Source organism: Phoenix dactylifera, chromosome 12, assembly GCF_051530095.1.
Source record: "Phoenix dactylifera cultivar Ajwa chromosome 12, Ajwa_hap1_PhDact_Kaust_v1.1, whole genome shotgun sequence".
Lineage (NCBI taxonomy): Eukaryota > Viridiplantae > Streptophyta > Magnoliopsida > Arecales > Arecaceae > Phoenix > Phoenix dactylifera.
Window position 1 is genome coordinate 23,832,140 of NC_143201.1, and position 18,172 is coordinate 23,850,311.

General features: G+C 40.1%; 1 protein-coding gene across 10 annotated transcripts in view; it reads right to left on the minus strand.

The window, feature by feature from the left end:
* Positions 1–2,649, minus strand: part of LOC103700360 (uncharacterized) — a 50,971-nt gene extending 48,322 nt beyond the window's left edge. For 6 of the 10 annotated variants that reach the window (XR_015972311.2, XR_015972312.2, XM_088709194.2 and 3 more), the window contains exons 1-2: positions 2,367–2,575; positions 373–588 (exon numbers count right to left, since the gene is read on the minus strand). Coding sequence is in view for 8 of the 10 variants with exons in the window: in XM_088709194.2 (XP_088565320.2) it covers positions 373–588; positions 2,367–2,480 (330 nt within the window). In the remaining 2 variants the exon portion in view is untranslated. Of the gene's footprint in view, positions 1–372; positions 589–2,366 lie in introns of all 10 variants that reach the window. The other 4 variants (XM_088709197.2, XM_026802139.4, XM_088709198.2 and 1 more) reach the window with 2 other exon arrangements.
* Between the last annotated feature and the right edge of the window lie 15,523 nt (positions 2,650–18,172).

An 18,172-nucleotide genomic window follows, 5' to 3' on the forward strand; every position in this document is an offset into this window, starting at 1 on the left:
AAATGAAGTAATAAAATCATAAAAATATTCATTCTTGAACCAGTTGAAAAAATAAAAGAAAGTAAATTTTGTCTTTTAGTTGAAGGGATAAATGATTGTTGATTTTGAAGCTAATAGTTGAAGTAGTTTATGTGAAGATGCAGTACAAAGTGACATTTAAAAAAAATTAAATCATTTTTTATGAGAAACTTTAAGCTCTTCACCTTCAGTTACAAAACCAACCTGAAGAATTACATGAGATCAGAATGACCATACTTCAATATTTACAATTCTTTTTCTTTTTTTTTGAGTAAGACCCTTCTTTTTAATAAAAAAGGTAAAAATGCTTTGACTTTAAATACTTTCAAATACCATGAAAACTGACAAACTCACAAATGAAACAGATATCATGTTGCTGCAGGAGAACTTCTGCATCAAGGAACTTTTGAAAAGAGCCCATTCTTTTGTTGACAAATGACCAGCTTCACTAGAAAGGATTCTTCTCAAATCACCATCAACATGTTTTCCATCTTCAACACATTCTGCTACATCTGTGGTCCGTACTCTTAAAGGGTCATCAAAATCAACCTTCTCACAACCAGCAACACCCTAGTATATATCATAATAACACCTCTTGTCAAGCATGATAGATATTTATATCACACTGCTATTTCAAAAGGCCATATACCAGTCTTTGTGATTTATGACAGTTTGATGATTAAGACTTTATGCCTTGGGAACTACAATAAGAGAAAAAAGTTAAAAAGGGACAATGCCATTCAATCAAAAAGTATAAGAAACATACTCATGAAATTTTTTAGCCTCATGAAGAAAGATAATAAGGACGAAATTCCGCAGAAAAAACCCCAACAAACTTCCTGGAAATTCTTTAGGCTCCACTACTTATCTAATCAAAAGCCATCTCCAAGTCAATCTCTAATAAAAGTTTTGAATAACAGCACATTGTGCTTTCCTAACATGCAGTTCGTCCTTCAATTCGACCCTTTGCCTTGGTAGTATGTCTGATCTTCCACCAAAAATAAAATGAATAACATAAACAATATTTAAAAATAAATAAACATGCTCCTCTTTAATGTCATAAGTCTTTATTTTCCCACTATAACCAACAAGGTTTGCTCATGGAACAACCATACAATATCAAGTTTCACAATACTCATATTTATCAACCATTATTTGACTTGGGGTATAGCCTGCAGCCATAAGTAAATAATGATATACCGTCTTCCTGTACATCTGATCTTTTTGGCTTATTTATTTCTGTGTCTATCCAATCAAACAAAACCAGTACCTTTTCACTCTACAATGTTTTCTTTGAAGGTTTCTAGGGACAATCTTTCTATAGTCTGGCCTGCTTCAAATTCAACTCTTATCATTGTGCGAAAGATCAGTATTGGTGATGCTAATATCCTCTTCTATTATAATGGCAAATCTTGTGCCAAACATCAAAAATTCAAAATAAGCAACCAGAGATTTTCTTTGATCCTCCATACAGTAGAACATAGAAATAAAACAAACAAATTATTCTAAAGCGAGAAGAGTATCCATGTCAAGACAAATGATGGCACCCGCTTTCTAAAATTTTTCAATCCTCCACTTTTCTTGAAATCTTCCTCTCCACTTCTTGATCAGACATGAAAATCTTTGTTAAGTAGCCCCTAGACCCTTTCTTAACTCATTAGTTCTTCATCTAGGACTCATAAAGTGACTAAAAATGCTACCATCATGAAGTGACATCTGGGGCTTCGGATTAATTCAAGATTTCAATAACTCAGACCACTCGAATCAAGATTACCATCGAATCTTTTTTTTTGGACTCGTAAAATTACTGAAAAATTGTCATGTCTTATAAGCACCAGCTGGGGCTTCAAATTAAATTGAAGATTTCAAGAAGTGCAAGATTATGACCGAATCTCTGATTTAAAACCAACAAAACGGCTAAAAGGTTATCACCCACTAAGTAGCAACTGGGACTTAAAACCACTAAATTCAAGACTACCACCAAATCTTTCGTTTGAGACTCAAAAAACGACTGAACGCTTGCCCCAAATTACGTAGCAATTGAGGCCAAAGACTTGTCTAGAAAAAAAAAATTGAGGCCAAAGACTTTATTCAAGATTTCAAGAACAGACCACTAAATTCAAGAATACCATCAAACCTTCGCCTGCGACTCACAAACTTACGGAAAAATTACCACGCATTAAGTAGCACTTGGGGCATGAAATTAAATTCAAAATTTCAAGAAAACCTAATAGTTACCTACCAAAAAATCTAGAAAAACTCCAAGAATCGAAATCACAAAGACGAAAGCGTAGTGGATTTCTATTCAAGAGCAAAGCAAATCGAGAGGGCGAGGGAGACGAAAGAACCTGGGACTGGGACGACGAGAAAGGGCACGGAGCGAGTGGATGATCGAGGGCAGGCACGCGAGGGAGCGCGGCGGCGATCTCTTCTCCTTCGTAATCGCGAAGGCGGAATTCCATCAGACGAGAACGCCGGAGAGGCTCTCTCAAACCTTTTCTCGTCCCTCGCGGCCTCGCCGGTTCTTTAACAGCCGCAGAGCCTACCGACCGACCGCCCTTCTATATTTATAGGGTGACAGAAGTGGGAGCAACGTGTTCCGCAACGTTCTAATCGCCGTTCGGGCGGATCGGCTTGACTCAATGGTCAATGGGACCCACTTAAGCGCTATGGTTCGCCGGATTTAAACGCGATCGTGGATTTGATGCAGCCATAGATATGGACGGCAATACAAGCGTCGAACCCGTATGCATTCGCAGAGCTGCCAAATAGATATTCGTGTTCTTAGGGTATGAACACCATCCTTTCTCGAGGCTTACCGGCTCATATCATTGCTAGTTGGAGGCTGGTTTAGGTAGACGGAATTAAGTGCTAAAATGCTACAACATTACAAGAGCATGGTGGTGGGGACCAATTTCTTTGGATATAGAGGGAACCTGATTTGGATGTCTTGGTGAGGTGATATAGAGGGAACCACACCACATGGTTACTGGGTTTCAATTTGAAAATTTCTTTGGATTGTTGTGGAGTAATCTCAAAGCGAGCATAAGTTTATCAATTCGTTCGAATCAAAGGTATACGAGCTAGTCAAATGTACTCAAATGGCATTAGCTATTATATATTATTTCCTTACTCGACAAATTTGATCACTTATTCTCCGACAAACTTTGAAAGAAAAAATAAAAAAATAAAAAAAGAAATTCTCCCATGACAAATATGAATTAATCCTAGCTATATCAATATATTGAAAATAACCGGAAAAGAAACTTCTAATCAAGCATAGTTGCACATCCCATATGAGCAGAAGCTTCCCTTCTTACACCTGTTCTTGCAGCCCCCACAGTTCTGGGGATCGAACATCACGTTGACGCATCTGCCGCTGCAGCATGTCGTCCCGTATCGGCACCTTAACCCACATTGCCCGCAGTTGAGGTTGTCCTTCATCACGTTCACACACTTCTTCTTGCAGCAGTCTGGGCCGGAGCTTCCCTTAGCACGGCAAATCCTGGGGAACCTATCGCATGTCATGGTGGCTCTGGGTTTATACTGGGCGAGGAAACGGCTCGTTCCTGTAACCGGAGATGATTCATCTTCTGAAAAGACTTCGTCGGAAGACGGTGCCATGGTTGGTTGTTCTTCATTTATACTCGTGGTTGCAAAGGCGAGAGAGGTGGCGAAAGCCATGGCTAATGCCATAATGAAGAAAGACCTTGCCATCATTCCTAGCGGTAGATGAAGATATACAAGCGGCAACAGGAGGGGAAGGAGAGAAGGGTCTGTGGCTCTGTGCTACTGGACTTGAGAGGAGAAATGAGAAGAGGAGGTTTGGGATGAGATCTGGGAGGGGAGGATGCATGGTGGGCTTTTATAGGGGAGGATTTGAATGAAGTAGTAAGAGCCGGACCAAAAGGTTGGCATGGAATTCAACGCCATGGTTGCATTATTTTAGTACTTCATGAGGAATTCGTTTCATTCAAGTAATAACGAAGTTAGGCCTCCTTGTGGAATGTCGTGGAGCCTTGCTTCAAGAGGCACATCCAGGGTTATCCAGTCTACTGCCAGGGATTCTTTTATAATTCATGGATGGGTGGGTCGTAACCTCAAGTACAAACTTATAATGGTCCACGGCCAATAAAATTAGGTGTCCGCATGGGGAATTAGCACGCATACTTGGATGGGCATTGGACCTTCCGCTCGTGGTTCCAGTTTTCTTGATTTCTTGTATCAAGTCTTCGTTTCCATGCGAACCGTGATTTGGCCAATGCACGGCTTGAGCCGGTTAAAAAGTCGATGGCCTTGCAATATTGTCCCAACATTTTGGCTTCTTTCTGTTACTTGGTTCTATTACAATTTTTGTGCTTTAAGGTTGAAAAATAAATACGGGAAAATAATGTTAGGCACATAGATTGTCCATCCTCATAATACCATGCAAATTTGGTGACTTGATGTTGATATGTAAAAGAAATCATGTTCTGCTATTCCTACTATATTTGTTGGAATGTAGAGTGAAAAGATATGCTGCTGTGAAAGATATCAGGGATTCTAGGGATGGCAGGTGCTGCCAATTAGATTTTAGGTATATGCCAGAGTGGTGAGATCGAAATAGTAGGCTCAAATATGCACGAAGATAGTAACTTACCCCAATAATCCTCCAAATTTTGATTGATGCATCTGACTTAAGAATCGAAAGGTGTAGTTGTTGTCTATATACTGCATACAACAATGAATGAGCAGGGTCGATGATACATTTATTCCACACTATTCTAACCATGCTCCATAACCAACTGCTCCAAAATATATAGATGGTCGACAGTTGACAGTTAGACCTCTCGAATTCAAGAATGCAAATTATGGGGGATCTGAACTCAAGATCAATTTATTCTAAATCAATTTAATGAATATATTCGGGATATATAACAGGATTGGAAATTTACGGCAGCTTCCTCCGTCGTTTCCAAGCCCTAGGAAGCGAGTTCGTTAATCCTACCTTCCTCGGATATGTCAATGCTTTGAATACGTAAAAGGGAGTCAAATATTCGGCACCATTCCGTTGGAAGCCCATTATTATATACATGTCGCTCTTTCTTCGTTGTCTTAGACCGTTCGCGTTTTGACTTTTTGATCAGGAATTAATGGATCAGCTGTTCTTCTACAATCTATCGTGTATCGCTGGCCACGTAACACGATTTGAGGGCTGATGATTCCGTTCCGCCAGCTGATTTTGGCTTTCCTTTCTGAACAAATTTAGGCAACACCCACATCTGCACCACACGTGGGTCCCACATATCAAGGGGATTTGGACTTAGGTGCCCGCACGTGTTCCTTCTTGCCAAGCAGGTGCTTGTTTACCTCTTAATCCCCTTCCCCCAGTAGGACTATTTGAAAGTTTCCATTAAACTAATGTGAACATGTTCATGTTACATGCAGGCGGTTTCCAGAACCATGGATTCCATTGGCCGTCAAGACCTGGGAGTGGGGCCGGACCCACTCACCCATGGGAAATCCCAGTACTCCGACTCATATTTCTCACCGCTTCGTCAATTCTCTCTCACGGGTCCCACTTTTCACCAGCCTCCCACTTTCCTATCCATGCAATATGGATTGCGTTAATATTGGATCATTGAGTTTGAGTCCGATATTATACATTTTGATGCCCTAATTATTCAACATTATAAGTTATTGGTTGCCCTAATTATTCAACATTATAAGTTATTGGTTGTGCCATGCACATCGTGGATCCATATGTCGCATTCTGATGCGAAAAATAGGTCGGAACATTAGCTCTTCCTACCTATCTATTTTAACAAATATTCTCAACAAATTGAAATTTTTCATTATATTTTATTTTATTTAAATATTTTGCTTTCTGAAATATATATTGTAGGAGTGAGACTAGCTGGTTGAACCCAGAACCTCTCACAAGTCCCATGATCAGCTGGCACTTCATGGATTTCTATATTAAAATTATTTTTTCATCTGTCTGCACTTGTTTTCATTCTTGCTGTTTTTCTTCTATTTTTTTTGGCTTTTTTTTTTTTCAAAATACATGCCGCGTGCATGGATGTGCTTTGATAATCAAAAGGGCGAGACTAATAAACAAGCATGCAAAGCACATGTTAACTCCTTCGACAAATATAATACATGGCATGTTTGTATATGATATCAATCCCAACGTTCACTGATTTTCATCGATTAAATAGATTATACCCCACATATGAATCTTAAAAATTGAGGTGTTTAGAAAACAATCTTTTGGAAAGCAAGTTACTTTTATCCAATGGATGCAACCTCGCTCATTATTAGCTTCTCGTGTGAGAATCTATTTTTATTTGGGCCTCGACCGGCATCGATTGAGCTAGGCTAGCCGTTAGACTGACTGCATGCATGGCAGATGGGATGGGGCAAGAAGACTTCCAATGGAAGTCATCTTTCTTCCCTGGTTCCGGCAAGAAAAAGGAGTCCGAGGGCGCGCTGGACTCTGACGAAATACTAGAACTTGATCTATAAATTCAGCTATTCTCGTATCTCTAAGCCTCAAGCTCACAAAATTTTACTCAATCACCGGTAATAAAAGTCAATTTGCTCTATTTTTTCATTGAGACTTTTCGCCAAGCCAACATCGATCGATATCTCTCCAGAATCAAGTATGGATCTCCGATCCTCTTCGACAACCTTCTTCTAGTTCTAAAACCATCATCAATGGTCTGATTTGGTTTTGTACTGGTTGCTTGTTGGATTTAGCCGCAAGAAGGATGTTTTGCTTCGATTTTTTTCTTTCTCTATTTTGTTGTCTACTGTTGCCGGTTGTCGGCCGTCGATCGAATTGAGTGTATAAGAATCCTTACTGGGTTGTAAACCCCATACCATCTATTTATTTTTTCCTTCAGAGTTGCACGATGCTTAGTCTCAGATGTGCCGGCTTGGAGTTTCAGCGATGGAATTTTTTATTAGTTGGTCTATTTTTTTTTATGCCAAATAAATAATTGAATATTGTATAACTGAATCTGTTTGATAATTTGAATGCGGTGGTATTATTTAGTTAAACTATCTGGCCATTAATTATCGAGTTATTGAATATTTCGGATCATGTCTGATCTTTAGGGGCAACCTTTTAGGGTTCATGCCATCGGGTGCATGCATGATATGCCTCGTTTAGTTCGAATCTGTACGTCGCCTGTATGGTCGACGTCGCCTGTACTTTCATCCAAACTGAAGGAAAAAAAGGGAAAAGAAAGAAAGAAAGAAAGAAAAAAAGACAAAATAAGCGGCCATGCAAGCTGCATTAAATCAACAGAGTCTCTCGTACCCATCCTTCCATGAAAGCACCTAATGCCGGCAGCCATCCACCATAACAAGGTTGCGACAATTCCATCTGTATTTGCTGGAGAAATCCACTGAACTGATAGACAAAATTCATCTTACGTACCTTTCCGATTGTTATACATGTTTCGCTCATGCATTATTGGCGAAGTAGACATTTTAGACACCATTAATTCCGGCCTGTTGGCAGACCTAACCTCCCTGTTACTTGAACGAACTGAAAAATGCTGAAAAAGCAAGCAGCCACCGTTTAAAATCTCAGATCAACTCTCCCTCCATCTAAACCCCACGCTATAAATACCCATCACCCTCTTCTGACTCTTCCCATCGCCAATATTCCTCTCTCCTCCTTAATCGGCACTTGCAACTCCTTCAGGTTGTTCTTCCAATAGAAATGATGGCTAGGTTTTTGTTCATTATGGCATTAGCCATGGCCGTGGCCGCCACTCTTGCCTCGGCAGCAACTCCTAATGAAGAGGAGGAACGCTTAACCACTGCATCATCTTTCGATGAACCCCTCTCTTCCGATGATGGTTCTCCGTCAGTAAGGGGGATCATGAGCCGTTTGCACGCCGGCCAATACAATCCGGGAGCCCCCATGACTTGCGATAAACATCCCAGGATATGCCGTGCCCCCGGAAGCCCTGGCCCGGATTGCTGCAGGAAGAAATGCGTGAACGTGGACTGGGACAGGCTCAACTGCGGGCGGTGCGGCAAGTGTTGCAGATACGGGCAGACATGCTGCAGAGGCCGATGCGTCAACGTGATGAACGACCCCAAGAACTGCGGGCACTGCGGCAAGTGTTGCAGCTACGGACATACATGCTGCAGTGGCCGATGCGTCAACGTGATGAACGACCCCAAGAACTGCGGGGCATGCAACAACAAGTGCAAGAAAGGTGGTGTCTGCAAATACGGGATGTGCGACTACGCATAGTTGATCGTTATAATTGGCTCCCAGTTTCATACATTTTTATCATATAATACTTGATATTTTCTCATATATGTACGTAACTATATGAGGTTCGTATTTTGTTAATCACCCATCCGTGTTATTTCATGCATGCAACTATAGCAACCAGACTATAAGGGAATAAATACATGCAATAATGTTATTCAATATATATACCTACTTTCGGTTCCGTATATGAAATCTCTCGTAGGTACATCGATCTTAGCGGCAGCTCTATGTGAAGGGCTTCTCTTGAGACTGTCAAGTTTATTTGATGAACCGCATGGATATATGAGACTCCGCATACAGTCCGTTCTAGGCTAGCTTGCTTGGTCATAAGCATGTTTGGGTATTGGATTTGTGAAAGCAACACCAGATGGTACTTTTTGATATACAAATCATGAAGCAATGTCTTCTTAATTACTAGCTAGCTGATAACCTAACAACTTAAATGGTACAATAATTGAATTTTTTTTCTTAAACAAAAAAGAGACCACCCTGGAGTCGATGTGGCTAAAAATGGGACAATTTTCATTATATATGATTAAACAGGCTGATAAGTTTTCATGTATTTATGGGGAAGGAGAGTACAGTTTTTAACACAGGCGTGAAGGATGTACAGTACCTTCATCACAGAACAATCCCCTTCTGTATCTCAGCAGTCTTGTGTATCCATGCTCTTCGTTTTTTCTCAAAAAAAAATAAAAATAAAAGAACAATCCTCCTGTTGTATGAACGTCCAGATGTAAAATTAAAGGGTGCGCCCACTGCATTTAGGCCCTGTTTGCTTCTTTTGTCTTCTTACAGACTAGATCCTTCCATATATACCAAGAGCCTCCCATTCAATTCTTATTTTACCTCGGCACCTTTTCTATGTTTCAGCAGCTTCCAAGTTTTAGATGACTGGTCCAAGTGATGTCAAGAACCCCTGATACAGAATAATGGAAATCTTCCCACAAAAAAAAAAAAAGAGGAAGAAAAAGAAGGAATATAGTATAAGTGGATAATCCATGAACAAACACTCCTTGATACAGGATAAGTGTTTAACCCAAGTAAAAACACCCCTGACGTAACCCTTGATGCGGAGAATTTCTCTATCCTCGTCCTCCTTGTGGTAGTCCTGGAGTTCAGAAAGATTGCAACGTTTCACGTGCAAAAGAATGACGTGGTATAACGACACTTTGTGCCGTGATGATCGATAGAAGACAAACTCTCGGAAATCCATAAACTCCTATTGCAACTGTGGAGATAGCCACCTAATAAGCAATCCATAATTAAGTTAGGGAAAAGAAAAAAGAGTATTGTGTTAGAAGCAATCTCAAATCCCTACATATAAACGTCAATTAATTTCCTTCATTCCTTTCAGTCCTTTCGGGAAGAGAATTTTGCTACTCCGTTCAATTGGGAGATCCGATCGTGCCTCTTTTTTCTATTGCTGTTGGCCAGCTACCACCTGCTGTCTTTTTCTTGTGTAAGGTCAAGATGAGTATGTATCAGCAGTGGGAGATACATGCATGAGGAGAGATGGATTGAGGGTAGCTTGGGAGGCCAGCTGGAGCTTCTGCGACGAGGTTGGAGTGGAAGTTGATCTCTATGCCGTCGAGGAGCAGTACTACGAGGTGGATGACCGGCCAAATCCATGGCAACTCAAGATACATGGGCAAAGATGTTCTCCAAAAAACAATAAACAGAGGCTCGACTTAAAAGTTTCCAGAAAAAGGCGTTACCTAGCATCAAGATTTTGCTTAGCCGAAGTAATCCCTAGGAAGAAGGAAAAAAAGATTCCGGCCTAATTACCTCCATGGGCACTGGTGCATACCATGATTGACATCGGATGAGGATTGATACTTGGTCTTACTTAAGCATCAAAGATCTAAAAGATTGATGTCATATGAGATCATACGAGGATTGATCCTTGGACCTACTTAACTATCTAAGATCTCTATGATCCTCGGTCCTACTTAACAATCTAAGATCTCTATCATTAAAGGGTTCAACCACAAATACAACCATGTTGCAATGTCCATTAACCACACATAAGGTGAGTCGAGTTTGCATTGATATTGATGGGGGGCGAAATGGATCATCCAGCCCACAATAAAAAGACCGCCCCAATGTTGGCCCGATAAATGCTAACGCCGACCGGTCGAATCCTCGGTCCGGCCCAGAATCAGCCCGACCTCGAATTCCGCCAAAAGCTCTATCGACCTCCAATGTTTGCCGACTCGTCCCGGCCGAGCTCGGGGCTACCAATTTTAGTAGTACGCTCCGACTCTCGAGCTCGGGGCGCTCCACCGAGCGCACCTCAGAGCCCGAGGAGCCGAACCATCCTCAGCACCCGTCTAGCCGACCTCGCCAAATGTATGATACGACCTTTCAACGGGTTCGGCCTCGGCAACAACCGCACCCATATGTGCTCCCACGTCCTCTTACGTAGCCGTACATTGCAACGCCACTGCGCCACGCTTCGATAGCTGGCCCTCGACAGTCAAAGAACATCGTCATGACTACTTCGACCATACCGTGCTACGACTGTCAACACAATACCGTTCTCGAGAACGGACAACACCACACGTCACGGGCCAGCCTTAGCTGCGCGCCATTCGACTCAGAGCCACCCTCCTCTCATGATGAGGGCGGACAATGCCTCTGTCCCCTAAGCCTCTTCATCGGGACTACAAATAGCCCGGTCTGGTAACTTCTAAGAGACTTTTTTTGGCTGGACCAAATATACCCCACTCTAACTTGATCGTCGGAGAGCTCTCACGGGAAACACCGGTGAGGCTTTGTGCAGGTCCATCACCGCCGCTACCGCGTAGGACGTGGCCCACGTCTTCTTCCTCCAACCACCGGCGGCTTTCTCGACTCCTCCGGCATGGTCACCCTCGGGCCAAATTTGAACCACAACAGATATCATTTAGGATTCGTTTGGTTTACAAAATTTTTTTTTACTCACCATAATATTTTAGATAGAAAATACAAAAATTAAGTACACCTAAAATACTTGAATTTGCATCAAAATATAAGTACTAGCGGGAACAAAATATGCCAATGATTTTTTCAAAAAAAAAAAAGTCAGAGCAGACGCTTGCGTAACAAAAGATAGTGTTGAACAAATCTGTCTAAAATTAACTTATTATACTAAAACAAATCCTTTGTGATAATCATGAGTCAGATTCGTTCTGAGCAAATCTGTCTGCACGTGCACTCCTATTCAAATGCATAAGATAAGATCTAACTACTGTACGTATTCATATCCATTAAATAATTCTACCAAAATATCTGATTGTGCCACCTAAGTGTCACGTTAGGATAACTCGAAAGGAACTCAACAAATTAAGAAACAAGAACTCGAAATTTGCTAGCATACGCCCAAGTGAAGGAGAGGATCAGCAACAACTTCCATCTCACAGGGCATGTGACATCTTAAAATTATATCAACAACGATATCGACTATGTTAGATAGAATAACACAGGTTCGAAAGATGCTAATGAAGATCAGAAGGAAGAATTATAGTCAAGTGAGAGGTATTTATTTTATTAAGGTAATGTTGTGGTGTGTGCGCACAAATTCTTTAGCCACGAGGCATGTGAAGAGTGGTGCATTTTAGTACTTGTTCCACTTCACCTAAACCAGCCTCAAAATATCAATTTGGCAGTTCTACGAATGCCGACGGCTTCAACGATCCAGTGAACCATACAGCTAAATTGGGTCCCACTGACCAATAAGTGGGAGAACAATCAAAAAAAAAAAAAAAAAAACAATGACCAGCATTCATGCAATTAAGTGGGTGGAGCTTCATCAATCAAAAAACAATGACCAGCATTCATGCACTTAAAAGTTCAGCTCTCTGTAGACCGAACAAGTCTATAAAATTTAAATGAAACTTCATATTGGAAGAACATTATTATACCTGAGCCAAGTACCTGTTGCTTTGCAAAGGGAAATAGAACTTTGAAATTAGTTCAGTTGCTTCTTGCTAAAAGAGCTAGGGTCGTAGTCATAAGCCTCACCAGCCTTTGCAAACCTACCTTTCACACGCTTTCTGGTATCTGCTCGGACCTTGCGTGAAGCATACCTAATTTGTTTCCCAAACCTAAAAATTACGTCATCCAAAACCGGTTAGAATATTAAAAACTGTTTCTGATGATCATAACCGAATAGATTATTATGTCTGCAACTTGAGGAACGAATGCTGCCAGTCACATATGCAAAACACACACAAGAGTCTTCATGAAAATGTCTTTAGGTAATGCTCCGTATAATAGATGTAATAAGGGGGTGACTTAAAGAGCCATGAAGAAATGTGATTCAAAGTTATCTGATATATCATTTTTTTTTCTGCCTCTACAGAAGCTCTAGAGATGAGAATCGAGCAGTATTCAGATGACCAGACTTCTGCATGAGATTCTTTCGGAAGTTGTTTGCAGAAAGGATAACTTCAATTTTCTAGTTGCTTTCTTAATTTCTTTTTTTCTTCAGCATTTGTTGAACTTGTACAGAGTTCCTTCTCTTGGCCGAGGAGAAACTGATAGAGTATGCAACGTTTGGTGGAAACACAAAAATATAGAAGAGAAAATACTTTATATAAGATAATGGAGTAGTACAACTTTTCTTCAAGGAGGAATACAACTTTACTTACAAGCCCTCTCTATCTATCACTCCTTCCTTTTTTTTTTTTCCTCAATACATTCTTCTTCACAATAGCCACATATTTATAGGTACTAGAAGTGATCTTTTAACTTCCCTAATAAATACATCATTATGTAACCTTTTAGATTTTTCATATGACCCTTTGGATTCTCCATATGACCCTTTAGATTCTGAATATGATCCTTTGAATTCTTCAGCATAATTAAGTTTATCAACTTCCAACACCCCCCCTTAAACTTAATTGTTCTTTTTTTATCATACCAAGAGAACTTTTAAACTTGATGAAGAGGTCTACTTTCAAAGGTTTAGTGAATATATCAGCCACTTGATCTTGTGTCTTCACATATAGTAGCATTACCTCTTTATTCTTCACATGTTCCCTGATTGAATGAAAACGAATATCAATATGTTTGCTTCTTTGATGATACACCGGATTCTTTCCTAGTGCAATGGCTGATTTGCTATCAATGTTTATCTTAGTAGGCTTCTTTTGCTCAGAACCAACTTCCTTTAGCAAGTTTCTTAGCCATATTGCATGTGATATACATGCAGATGCAGCAGCATATTCAGCTTCACATGTAGAAAGAGTAACAATAGGTTGCTTCTTTGACATCCATGAAAATACTGCATTTTCCATAAAAAATGCGAATCTAGAAGTACTCTTACGGTCATCCATGTCTCTAGACCAATCACTATCTGAGTGGCCAACAAGTTCAAAGTTATTAAGATGAGAATAAAATAGTCCATCAGTAATAGTACCTCGGATGTACCGAAGAATCCTCTTTGCTGCCTTCCAATGCATTGATTTGGGCTCTTCCATAAATCTGCTGACTAAGCCGACTGCATATAATATGTCCGGCCTTGTAGAGGTCATATACCTCAAACTTCCCACTAAGCTTCTGTAGAGAGTAGGGTCAACAACCTTTCCTTCATCTTCTTTTGATATTTTTGCTCCACAATCAACGGGGGTGCTTATAGAATTACAATCTTCCATTTTGAATATCTTCAAGATTTCTTTAGCATAACCTTCTTGGGATATGAAAATTCTTTCTTCATTGACTTCCAAATCAAAAAAGTATGTCATGAGTCCCATGTCTTTCATCTCAAATTCCTTCATCATAGCATGCTTGAATTCTTCAATCATTTGTGGATCGTTACCTGTAAAGATAAGATCATCCACATACAAACAAACAAGTAATATGTTAGAATTTTTTCTTTTTCATACACAGCATACTCAGGGGGACATTGCTTGAAGCCGTTTGTTTTGAAGTAGCTATCAATCCTTGAGTTCCAAGCTCTTGGAGCTTGTTTTAAGCCATTAAGTGCCTTCTTTAGCTTTAAAACCTTCTCTTTGCATTCCTTCTTCACATACCTTTTAGGTTGCTCAACATATACTTCTTTTTCTAATAAGCCATTCAAAAAGGCCAACTTCACATCTAGTTGGTAGATTCTCCAATTGTTTTGTGCTGCCAAGAAAATTACCAGGCGAATTGTCTCCATACGAGCTACGGGAGCAAATACCTCCTCGTAGTCAATCCCGGCTTGCTGTTTGTAGCCTTTAGCTACTAAGTGAGACTTGTATTTTTCTATCTTTCCTTCTACGTTTTTCTTTACCTTGTAAACCCATTTCACTCCGATGGGCTCATGGCCTTCTGGAAGAGTGGTAAGCTCCCATGTGTCATTCTTTTGGATTGCTTTTATTTCTTCATCCATGGCTGTGTTCCATTTTTCATTCTTTACTGCTTCTTCAAAAGAGATTACATCCTCATTAGCATATAAACAAATGAGATTAAGAGGTCTTGTTACCTCATAGAGATCTTGAATGCTTCTTATCTTTCTGAAATCCTCACTTAAATATGGAGATCTCGTGCTAGGTGAAGAAAGAGGTGAGGAATCTTCAGCTTGAGCCTTTTCATCTTCTTCTTCTTCTTGTACTTCCACCAAGTTGGTGCTCCAATTCCAACTTCCTTCTTCGTTGAACTTCACATCTCGACTTACAATAGTCTTCTTTGTCTTTGGATCATAGAGTCTATATGCCTTGGAGCTCTGGTCATATCCTATAAAGATGCAAGGATAACTCTTATCATCGAGCTTGCTTCTTCTTTGATCTGGGATGTGTGCATAGGCAATACAACCAAATACTCTTAGATGAGATACATTTGGCTTATAGCCATTTCATGCTTCTTAAGGGGTTCTTCCATCCAGATTCTTTGTTGGGCAACGGTTGAAGATGTACACCGCATAATTTACGGCTTCTGCCCAAAACTCTTTTGGCATTTTCTTTGTGTTCAGCGTGCTTCTCACCATGTCAAGAATGGTTCGATTCTTCCTTTCTGCTACACTGTTCTGATGGGGTGAGTATGCGGCAGTTAAGGTCCTCCAAATGCCTTAAGATTTGCAGAATTCTTCGAACTCTTTCGAGGTATACTCTTCTCCTCGATCTGATCTCAAAGCTTTGATTTTGCACCCAGTTTGGTTCTCCACAAGAGCTTTGAATTTTTTGAATATCTCCAGGGCCTCTCGTTTCTCCTTCAAGAGATACACCCAAGTTTTCCTGCTAAAGTCATCAATAAATGTTAGAAAATAACGACGACCTCCAAATGAGGCCGGTGTGATGGGACCACAAATATCCGTATGGATGAGTTGCAAAGATTTTTTTGGTTCGATGAAATGACTCCTTTGGGAAACTTGTTCTTGACTGTTTTCCAATAATACATGCTTCACATATTTCTTCACAAGTATTCTCCATGAGAGGTAACCCCTTCACCATCGCCTTTGAGAAGAGGAGCTTCAAAGAGCTAAAGTTCAAATGCCCGAACCTCAAGTGCCATAGCCACATGTTATTCTTCATGCATGCACTTAAGCACTTTGTATTGATATACTTAATGTTCAACACGAACATTCGGTTCTTGGTCATAGGTACTTTTGCAATCAATTGATCATGTTTATTTAAGTACAGGCATCCTCCTTTCATGCAAACATTAAAGCCTTTTTCTAATAATTGACCAAGACTTAAGATATTTGTTTTCTTATTTGGCACATAGTAAACATTAGAAATGAACTGTTGAGAACCATCCTTGAGTTGGATTAGGATCTTACCTATCCCCTTCACTTGAATTTTTGAGGCATCTCCAAAAGAAACGTTGCCTTCCACTGTCTCATCTAACTCTTTAAAGACATGTTTGTGCCCACACATATGATTGCTTGCACCGGTATCCAAGTACCATTTATTCTCATTTGAGGCTTCTTCTCCCTTCTTTGCTAGTAGTAGCACACCATTTTCTCCTTCCTCCTTCCTTGCATAGTTGGCCTTCTCATGCACTTGGTTGTTCTTATTATGGTAACATTATGAGGAAAAATGACTATCTTTGCCACAAATAAAGCATTTAACATTTCTTTTATCATACCTTCGTCCTCCTCTTGAGAAACCTTCTTGCCTTTTTCCGTCTTGAGTGCTTTCTTCATTTGATGAAAATCCTGGGCCTCCTCTTCCTCTGCCACATCCAAAGGAACCTCGTCCTTGTCCATGGCCTCGTTCATGATGATATCCACGGCTGTAACCATGACCATGGTTTTTATGTTTGTCCTCGTCAGCTGGGCCTTCCTTCTTCTCACTGATGGTGAGCTTGTTTTTCAAGGCTTGCTCCAAAGGTTCTTCTTTTCGCAACAAGATCCTCTGCTCATGGACTTGTAGGGAACCCATGAGTTCATCAACTGTCATAGTATCCACATCTTTGGACTCTTTAATTGCTGTCACAACATAGTCAAACTTTTGATCCAAGGATCTTAGGATCTTCTCCACCACACGCTTGTCCTCTATATTCTCACCATTTCTCCTCATTTGGTTTACAATAGATAGAGCCTTTGTGAAGTAATCCGAGATGGATTCTCCTTCCTTCATCTTCAAAGTCTCGAACTCGCCTCTCAATATTTGGAGGCGCACCTTCTTCACTTTCTCAACACCCTTATGGGCTTTCTCGAGGATCTCCCATGCTTGCTTTGAGTTGGTAGCACCAGCAATCTTCTCAAAAGCGGCTTCATCTAAGCCTTGATAAATGAAGTAGAGAGCTATCTTATCTTTCTTCAAAGTCTCTCGTTGTTGCGCTCTATCTCCGTCTTCTTCATAGCCTTTTTCGACTATGTCCCAAATATCTTGAGATCCAAGTAACGCCTTCATTTGGATACTCCAATTCTCATAGTTGGTATTGGTGAGACAAGGAATAGGAAGCATCCCGGTAGCCAAAACCAAGCTCTGGTACCACTTTGATAGAGTATGCAACGGTGGTGGAAACACAAGAATATGGAAGAGAAAATACTTTATATAAGATAATGGAGTAGTACAACTTTTTTTCAAGGAGGAATATAAGTTAACTTACAAGCCCTCTCTATCTATCGCTCCTTTCTTTTTTTTTTCCCTCAATACATTCTTCTTCACAATAGCCACATATTTATAGGCACTAGAAGTGATCTTTTAACTTCCCTAATAAATGCATCATTATGTAACCTTTTAGATTTTTCATATGACCCTTTGGATTTTTCAAGTGACCCTTTGGATTCTGAATATGATCCTTTGAATTCTTTAGCATAATTAAGTTTATCAACTTCCAAAAGAAATGCAGCCAATTTTAATAAGTCTGTCTGTGAGTAATGGAAAACCTGTGCTTAATAAATGCATTCTATGCTTCGAATGATTTTAATAAAATGCATATGAGTTCTTTAACAGTGTTATCTATTCTTTTGTGAGTGCTAATTTTGAGTTCTTTAATTTGTTGCTTACTGGATGTCATCTGATGCATTCCTCTCATGAGGAGAAAAGTTTCTTTTGGCAAAGAACTTGATAATCGTTTGCTTATTATTTATCTCCACCTTTCCGTATATAATGCCGATTTAAGGCTTGCCATCTTATGTGATAAATGTGACTTGAGTGGTTCTTGGTCATAAGCATGTATGGATCAGCACAAGATGGTACGTACTTCTATAAAAGGAGAAATATAACAAGAGGAATGGTTTTCTTTTGCAAGAAAAGAAAACGGTGTATCAGGTAGGACAGCCGAATGATAGCCATCGACAAATTACGTCATGCACGCTGGTAGAACGGACTGTATGCGGAGTCTCATCCATGCAGTTCATCAAATAAACTCAACAGTCTCAAGTAGAGAAGCCCTTCACATAGAGCAGCCGCTAAGATCGATGTACCTACGAGAGATTTCATATATGGAACCGAAAGT